Raw genomic sequence first — 9,937 nt, forward strand, 5'->3', positions numbered from 1 at the left:
ACACAGGAGACGCTGGGACTGCTGTATATACATCACAGGAGACACCTACATCACACATATATAATGCCCCCAGCCCCCTTCTATGATGTATATGCTTTCAGCCCCTCCTGTGAGGTATATGCGCCCAGCCCCTCCTGTGAGGTATATGCGCCCAGCCCCTCCTGTGAGGTATATGCGCCCAGACGCTCCTCTGAGGTATATGCGCCCAGACGCTCCTGTGAGGTATATGCGCCCAGACGCTCCTGTGAGGTATATGCCCCCAGCCCCTCCTGTGAGGTATATGCGCCCAGCCCCTCCTGTGAGGTATATGCGCCCAGACGCTCCTGTGATATGTACAGCCCCAACATCTCCAATGTGATGTATATACCCCAGCGTGTGATGTATATGCCTCCTAGCATCTCCAATGTGATGTATATATCACAGGAGGGGTTGGGGCATACACATAACAGGAGATGCTGGGGCATATCCATGACAGGAGATGCTGGGGGCATATACATGACAAGAGGGGCTGGGGAACAGACATAACTAGGTCACAGGGAGGCGTAAGCATTGCTGTGGGGCACAGACGGCACTGGGGTGGAACACACATCACTAGGGCAGCACAGAGAGCACGAACATCACTAAGTGGGGGGGCACACAGACATCACTAAGTGGGGGGGCACACAGACATCACTAAGTGGGGGGGCACGCAGACATCACTAAGTGGGGGGCACACAGACATCACTAAGTGGGGGGAACGCAGACATCACTAAGTGGGGGGCACGCAGACATCACTAAGTGGGGGGCACGCAGACATCACTAAGTGGGGGCACACAGACATCACTAAGTGGGGGCACACAGACATCACTAAGTGGGGGACACGCAGACATCACTAAGTGGGGGACACGCAGACATCACTAAGTGGGGGACACGCAGACATCACTAAGTGGGGGGCACACAGACATCACTAAGTGGGGGGCACGCAGACATCACTAAGTGGGGGGCACGCAGACATCACTAAGTGGGGGCACGCAGACATCACTAGGAGACTGGGGGGCACAGACGTCACTAGGGGGTACACAGCATTGGAAAGAAGACAGCACTGGGAGCTGCACACTCCACTGATGGGGCACGATGCTACACCGGAGAGCGGAAGGCGCAGGGGAGCGGGCGGTACACATACTGGGAGCTGCACACTCCACTGATGGGGCACGATGCTACACCGGTGAGCGGGAGGCGCAGGGGAGCGGGCGGTACACATACTGGGAGCTGCACACTCCACTGATGGGGCACGATGCTACACCGGTGAGCGGGAGGCGCAGGGGAGCAGGCGGTACACATACTGGGAGCTGCACACTCCACTGATGGGGCACGATGCTACACCGGTGAGCGGGAGGCGCAGGGGAGCGGGCGGTACACATACTGGGAGCTGCACACTCCACTGATGGGGCACGAGGCACCGGTGAGCGGGAGGCGCAGGGGAGCGGGCGGCACACTTCACTGATGGGGCACGCTGCACCGGTGAGCGGGAGGCGCAGGGGAGTGGGCGGCACACTTCACTGATGGGGCACGCTGTACCAGAGAAGGGGCGGTGAGGGGGGCGTCACAATGATGTGGGACGGAAGTGCACGCAGAGCGCTAAACCCACCCACAGAGTCGAGTTCTGAGCACGCTGACACCTGCTAGCGAAAGAGCTCATTGGTGCGTTCAAGCAGCACATGTGGAGATTTAAAGGGCCGGCGGCCGGTAAAACCACGGCGGTGGCCGGAGTACTGCGCCCCCGGGAATCTGCCCGGGGGCCGCACAAAAGGTCATGGCGGGCCGCATGCGGCCCGCGGGCCGGAGGTTCCCCACCCCTGCCCTAATGCTTTGGCAGCTGCTGTTATGTGTAGCTTCTTTTCAGGCCGGGTTTGATTGACATTTGCTGCAACGAAAGGCGACATGACAAAAAGCAGCTGGTACATTTTTATTCTTAACCTCGTAATATCATGACTTGCACCACCTCTCCGGTAGCTGTGCTCCTGCATGAATCCTCTATATGGATACTGAATTATCCTGTTTTTCTAAAATCCTGATGAATACAGTGTCTGTATGGATTTTGCACATGTATAGTAGCATTATTTGACACTCCAGAGGATAAATTATATTTATCTAAATGTGTCAGTACTACTCTGTTTTGAGTAAAGACATGGCTGTTTTTGGGAAGGGTGCGTCGTATGAGATGCCAGAAAAGGATCTTTATTTCCATACTCATAACTAGTGATGAGCGGGCACTACCATGCTCGGGTGCTCAGTACTGGTAACTAGTGATGAGCGGGCACTACCATGCTCGGGTGCTCAGTACTGGTAACTAGTGATGAGCGGGCACTACCATGCTCGGGTGCTCTGTACTGGTAACTAGTGATGAGCGGGCACTACCATGCTCAGGTGCTCTGTACTGGTAACTAGTGATGAGCGGGCACTACCATGCTCGGGTGCTCAGTACTCGTAACTAGTGATGAGCGGGCACTACCATGCTCGGGTGCTCAGTACTGGTAACTAGTGATGAGCGGGCACTACCATGCTCGGGTGCTCAGTACTGGTAACTAGTGATGAGCGGGCACTACCATGCTCGGGTGCTCTGTACTGGTAACTAGTGATGAGCGGGCACTACCATGCTCGGGTGCTCAGTACTGGTAACTAGTGATGAGCGGGCACTACCATGCTCGGGTGCTCTGTACTCGTAACTAGTGATGAGCGGGCACTACCATGCTCGGGTGCTCAGTACTCGTAACAAGTGATGAGCGGGCACTACCATGCTCGGGTGCTCAGTACTGGTAACTAGTGATGAGCGGGCACTACCATGCTCGGGTGCTCAGTACTCGTAACTAGTGATGAGCGGGCACTACCATGCTCGGGTGCTCAGTACTGGTAACTAGTGATGAGCGGGCACTACCATGCTCAGGTGCTCTGTACTGGTAACTAGTGATGAGCGGGCACTACCATGCTCGGGTGCTCAGTACTCGTAACTAGTGATGAGCGGGCACTACCATGCTCGGGTGCTCAGTACTGGTAACTAGTGATGAGCGGGCACTACCATGCTCGGGTGCTCAGTACTGGTAACTAGTGATGAGCGGGCACTACCATGCTCGGGTGCTCTGTACTGGTAACTAGTGATGAGCGGGCACTACCATGCTCGGGTGCTCAGTACTGGTAACTAGTGATGAGCGGGCACTACCATGCTCAGGTGCTCTGTACTCGTAACTAGTGATGAGCGGGCACTACCATGCTCGGGTGCTCAGTACTCGTAACAAGTGATGAGCGGGCACTACCATGCTCGGGTGCTCAGTACTGGTAACTAGTGATGAGCGAGCACTACCATGCTCAGGTGCACTGTACTGGTAACTAGTGATGAGCGGGCACTACCATGCTCTGGTGCTCAGTACTGGTAACTAGTGATGAGCGGGCACTACCATGCTCGGGTGCTCAGTACTGGTAACTAGTGATGAGCGGGCACTACCATGTTCAGTACTCATAATGTGCATTCGGACGGGCTGAACTCATGTCTTTAGTACAATGGAAGTCAGTGGGGATCTCTAGCATTTTCCCTGAAGATCTTCTGGAAAATGCTTGCGATCCGCACTGACTTCCATTATAATAGGTATGCGAGTTGTGCTCATCTGAGCTCCAATATCCAGAATCATACCTACTCCTGAGCGCAGTGATTTGCACAGTGCCTGTTTTTAATGTAGGTCAGCCTGAAGGCCCTTAGATCACGAGCATTCAATATCGACCATCAGCCTTGTCCATTGTGTATATCGATTTCTCCAAGAACTCTGAATCTTTTGATATGTACTGTAGATGACAAGATACTTAGTATTTGCAATTTTACATTGAAGTCTCTTTTTCTGCCATGTTCCACAATTTTTAGATGCAGTTGTTAACAAATTGGTCAACCTGCGACCATCTTTGCTGATGAGACTCTGCCTCTCTAACATGCTCTTTTTAAACATGGACATGTGAATTAGTTGGAAAATTGACCTCCAGCTATTTTCATTAGCACCACTTACTTTTCCAGCCTTTCGTCACAAAGTTTTTGAGTTGTGTTCCTGCCGTAACCCTGTTTTACTTTCCCCCCTGATCTGCGCTCTGTGGTGTGAATAGTATATGGCTGTAGCAGATTTCCAAATCATTCCATTTTTGTTTTCCTTATCTTTTTACACATTGCTTAAACTTTTGGGGAATTGCGGCTGCACATGTAAAAGTCTGAGCAGTCGCCTTCATGAGTAGTGAGATGAAACCTATTTGTAGACATTGGGACGTCACTAGGTGCTACCACCCTGGGTCATGCAACGCTCCCATTATCAGAATGTCCACATGACCTGTCTATATGTGTATGTGGGAGCTAATATATACTGTCAGGGGGAGGGCTTTCTGTTGCCTGGAGATTTATCAGGCTGCCAATAGCAACCAATCACAGCTTAGCTTCTATTTTGCTACAGTTAATTAATCTGAGCTCTGATTGGTTAATATAGGCAAGAAAGGACATTCTCAGTATGTGTGCGGTCATAGGATGTTAAATCTGTGTGGAATATCTGTGGTGATGAAATATATGTTGTGAAATGCTTCTATTAGCTTAGTTTTTGCCTTTTAATTACATTTCTATCTATTTGTTTTGTGGTTTTTGTGCAGAATACATTTTTGTTAATACATTCTATTTTGTTAACATCCGTTAACAGCCATCGCTCTCATTCTTTAAGTCCCCCTTGTTCACATCTGGCAGCTGTCAATTTGCCCCCAACACTTTTCGTTTAACTTTTTCCCCATTATGTAGATGGGGGCAAAATTAATTGGTAAATTGGAACGCGCGGGGTTAAAATTTCGCCTCACAGCATAGCACCCGACGCTGCCCGGGATTGTAACTGTCTCTCTGTTTCTCTCCCATTCTCTGTCTGTCTCCCCCTCTGTATATATCTCTGTCTCTTTCCCCGTCTCTGTCTCTTTCCCCGTCTCTGTCTCTTTCCCCGTCTCTGTCTCTTTCCCCGGCTGCATTGTGACACGCCAACATTCCCTGTCTGTCACTTTCCCTGTCTGTCACTTTCCCTGTCTGTCACTTTCCCTGTCTGTCACTTTCCCTGTCTGTCACTTTCCCTGTCTGTCACTTTCCCTGTCTGTCACTTTCCCTGTCTGTCACTTTCCCTGTCTGTCACTTTCCCTGTCTGTCACTTTCCCTGTCTGTCACTTTCCCTGTCTGTCACTTTCCCTGTCTGTCACTTTCCCTGTCTGTCACTTTCCCTGTCTGTCACTTTCCCTGTCTGTCACTTTCCCTGTCTGTCACTTTCCCTGTCTGTGTCTGTCTCTTTCCCTGGCTGCATTGTGACACGCCAGCATTCCATTTAAGGGCGTGGCGGCGCATTCTTCTGAAGTTCTGGCTGCACTGTGGCTCAGAGCTCCATTCGCTTTAATGGAGGCAGGTTTTTTGGCGAATAACTGTAAAGAGCGGGGTTAAAAAAAAATTTCCCCTCAAAACATAGCCTATGACGCTCTCGGGGTCCAGAATTGTGAGTGTGCAAAATTTTGTGGCTGTAGCTGCGACGGTGCCGATGCCAATCCCGGGGACACACACACACACACACACACACACACACACACACACACACACACACACACACACACACACACACACACACACACACACACACACACACACACACACACACACACACACCTTTATATATTAGATGTTGGCGTGTCACAATGCAGCCAGTGAAAGGGAAAGAGGCAGACAGACAGGGAAAGATCAGACATAGACAGGGTAAGAGACAGACACAAAGAGACAGACTGACAGGGAAAGAGAGGGAAAGAGACAGACTGGTGAGAGCGGGAAAGACAGGGAAAGTGACAGAGATAGACAGGGAAAGAGATAGATAGATAGACAGACAGGGAAAGAGATAGACGGAGACAGAGATAGATAGACAGACAGGGAAAGAGATAGATAGATAGACAGACAGGGAAAGAGATAGACGGAGACAGAGATAGATAGACAGACAAAGAGGCAGAGACAGTCAGAGACACAGACAAAGAGAGAGACAGAGAGATATATAGAGAGGGGGAGACAGACATAATTACACTTATATCTATTTGTTTTGTGGTGTTTGTGTGCAGAATACATTTTTGTTAATACATTCTATTTTGTTAACAGCAGTTATTAACCCGGGCGAAGCCGGGAAGTACAGCTAGTATATATAGTTAGGTCCAGAAATCTTTGGCCAGTGACACAATTTTGGCGAGTTGGGCTCTGCATGCCACCACATTGGATTTGAAATGAAACCTCTACAACAGAATTCAAGTGCAGATTGTAACGTTTAATTTGAAGGTTTGAACAAAAATATCTGATAGAAATTGTAGGAATTGTCACATTTCTTTACAAACACTCCACATTTTAGGAGGTCAAAAGTAATTGGGCAAATAAACCAAACCCAAACAAAATATTTTTATTTTCATTATTTTGTTGCGAATCCTTTGGAGGCAATCACTGCCTTAAGTCTGGAACCCATGGACATCACCAAACGCTGGGTTTCCTCCTTCTTAATGCTTTGCCAGGCCTTTACAGCCGCAGCCTTCAGGTCTTGCTTGTTTGTGGGTCTTTCCGTCTTAAGTCTGGATTTGAGCAAGTGAAATGAATGCTCAATTGGGTTAAGATCTGGTGATTGACTTGGCCATTGCAGAAGGTTCCACTTTTTTGCACTCATGAACTCCTGGGTAGCTTTGGCTGTATGCTTGGGGTCATTGTCCATCTGTACTATGAAGCGCCGTCCGATCAACTTTGCGGCATTTGGCTGAATCTGGGCTGAAAGTATATCCCGGTACACTTCAGAATTCATCCGGCTACTCTTGTCTGCTGTTATGTCATCAATAAACACAAGTGACCCAGTGCCATTGAAAGCCATGCATGCCCATGCCATCACGTTGCCTCCACCATGTTTTACAGAGGGTGTGGTGTGCCTTGGATCATGTGCCGTTCCCTTTCTTCTCCACACTTTTTTCTTCCCATCATTCTGGTACAGGTTGATCTTTGTCTCATCTGTCCATAGAATACTTTTCCAGAACTGAGCTGGCTTCATGAGGTGTTTTTCAGCAAATGTAACTCTGGCCTGTCTATTTTTGGAATTGATGAATGGTTTGCATCTAGATGTGAACCCTTTGTATTTACTTTCATGGAGTCTTCTCTTTACTGTTGACTTAGAGACAGATACACCTACTTCACTGAGAGTGTTCTGGACTTCAGTTGATGTTGTGAACGGGTTCTTCTTCACCAAAGAAAGTATGCGGCGATCATCCACCACTGTTGTCATCCGTGGACGCCCAGGCCTTTTTGAGTTCCCAAGCTCACCAGTCAATTCCTTTTTTCTCAGAATGTACCCGACTGTTGATTTTGCTACTCCAAGCATGTCTGCTATCTCTCTGATGGATTTTTTCTTTTTTTTCAGCCTCAGGATGTTCTGCTTCACCTCAATTGAGAGTTCCTTAGACCGCATGTTGTCTGGTCACAGCAACAGCTTCCAAATGCAAAACCACACACCTGTAATCAACCCCAGACCTTTTAACTACTTCATTGATTACAGGTTAACGAGGGAGACGCCTTCAGAGTTAATTGCAGCCCTTAGAGTCCCTTGTCCAATTACTTTTGGTCCCTTGAAAAAGAGGAGGCTATGCATTACAGAGCTATGATTCCTAAACCCTTTCTCCGATTTGGATGTGAAAACTCTCATATTGCAGCTGGGAGTGTGCACTTTCAGCCCATATTATATATAGAATTGTATTTCTGAACATGTTTTTGTAAACAGCTAAAATAACAAAACGTCTGTCACTGTCCAAATATTTCTGGACCTAACTGTATATGTATGTATATGTATATATATATATATGTGTGTGTGTATATATATATATATATATATATATATATATATATATAATATATATATACACCAATATGCACCCAGATCCATGAGCAGTTCTAGATGCATATTTCTAATCCCTGCCTACCTGTCCCTGTATTAGTAGCATAGATAAAGAGATCTGTAGAAAAAGGATTTCATATCCTATACTAATGAGGCCAGCTACTGGTTGCAAGGGCGTTGTTTCCCTTGCTAGTCGGCCCCATTAGCATGTAAGCATGCCTCTATGGGCGTACATGGGTGTACTAACATGCTAATGTATGTGCAGTGTCAGGTGATGGTTGCACTCACCTCTCCGCTGCCACCTCTCCTGGATTTCGGCTCAGTTCGCATGATCCTGGACTTCCTTTATCTGTTACTAGATACAGGGACAGTTAGGCAGGGATTGGAAATATACACCCAGCACTGCTCGTGGTTCCCTTTAACAAAGCCCGGTGCAGAGCATTGGGGCTATGTAACTGGTAAGTAATGCTTCTTCCAGCATTTTCCATCCATGGCCATCTTTTGGTTGATCCCCAACAGCCTTTTTAATGCTCTAAATTGAGCTAAAGCAGCTGTGAGTTGTGGGATATAAGATGGGACGGGCGTTTGATGATGACCACGCTGCTGTAGAGGATGACCGGTTCCCCCTCCTGACAGAATCTCCCTTCCCGGCACTTATTCTACAATGTCACCACTGGGCGCTAGTCTCTTCTCTATTTGTGTAAGGTTTGTTGTTGTCTTGCTCAGTGGTGGATACTGATACAGCCCGCACTTACTAAAGTCAGTTTTGCTTCATATTATTGATGATTTTCCCCTCCAAGTTTCTAGGAGGAGGCCTATTTCTGTGTTTAGGCTATCCGCCATATTTCTAGCTAATAATGTTTTGCCTTTCAGCTACTGAGTCGGAAAGACAAGACGACCTTTGAGAAACTGGAGTACGTGGTCAGTAAAGAAGATAATTACATACGGCTCCGAGACTACATCAATAGCTTGAAGATGACTCCTTGTATCCCCTACTTGGGTAAGCCGCTATAATCTTGTCAGTCTTGTAAGTAATGAGTTTCTCATGAGTGTGTGCCGAAAGCTAAATGCTGCGAAGAAGATTGACTACATCGAAGGCAGCGGTATGGGAACATGATAGGCGGTGCAAAACATGGTGCATCCAGTGCTCGTACATGCATTTACTGCGCATGCTCGTATGAGCAAAGCTTTCATAACCATCACTGTATCTTTGTAAATTTGTGTGCATTTTTTTCAGACTAGATTATAATAATTTAGTGACTTTTATACACAAAGTTTGAGTTCCTGATGCAAAAAGTTTACAGCCGCTGATGGACATGAAAATAACTATTTTCCAAAAAGCTTAAAGGAGTTGTCCACTACTTTTACATTGATGGAATATCCTTAGTCCTCAATATCTAATCGGCCAGGGTGTGACACCCGGCACCATTGCCGTTCAGCTGCTCTCGGTGCCGGTAGCATTCAGCCGGAAATGCAGAGTGGAGCTGCTCCGTCTTCTGATAGCGGCCGGGTACTGCACCCACACATCCTAGTCATCTGAATAGGGGGAGAATGTGCAGTACCTGGCTGCAGTCGCTATCAGAAGACGGGGACCAGCTCCAGAACTGAGCATTTCTGGCTACCGACACCGAGACTAGCTGATCGGGGGGGTGCAGGGTGTCGGACCCCGGCCGATCACACATTCACGACCTCTCCTAAGGATAGACCATCAGTGTAACAATAGGGGACAACCTCTTTAAGAGAGCAAATTGAAAGCACGATGTTATATATTTATTTTTTTATTTCTGGTGTTCGTACAGAACTGTATTTCGGGTGTTTGTGTATTTTTATCCTAGCAGGTATCCCCAGTAATAAGATCCTGGCAAACTCCTCAGCCGCAGAATGGATTTCACCTTGTTTCCCGCCAGAATAATTTGTGTTTCTCGGTGTGGGTCTCCTGCACGACATATCATTTTTCGCGTAGAGGCGCGTTGGAGGAGAGGTCTGTTTTTTTTTTTAGCGGATTGCCTCTGGAGGAC

The 9,937-nt window shown here is 47.9% G+C and overlaps 1 protein-coding gene across 1 annotated transcript in view; it reads left to right on the top strand.

Moving 5' to 3' along the window:
• Positions 1-9,161, top strand: part of LOC142250102 (ras-specific guanine nucleotide-releasing factor RalGPS1-like) — a 203,531-nt gene extending 194,370 nt beyond the window's left edge. The window contains exons 8-9 of the mRNA XM_075322166.1: positions 8,793-8,919; positions 9,157-9,161. Of these exons, the coding sequence (XP_075178281.1) occupies positions 8,793-8,919; positions 9,157-9,161 (132 nt within the window). The remainder of the gene's footprint in view (positions 1-8,792; positions 8,920-9,156) is intronic.
• Positions 9,162-9,937: the final 776 nt, after the last annotated feature.

Source organism: Anomaloglossus baeobatrachus, chromosome 8 (genome assembly GCF_048569485.1).
Source record: "Anomaloglossus baeobatrachus isolate aAnoBae1 chromosome 8, aAnoBae1.hap1, whole genome shotgun sequence".
NCBI lineage: Eukaryota > Metazoa > Chordata > Amphibia > Anura > Aromobatidae > Anomaloglossus > Anomaloglossus baeobatrachus.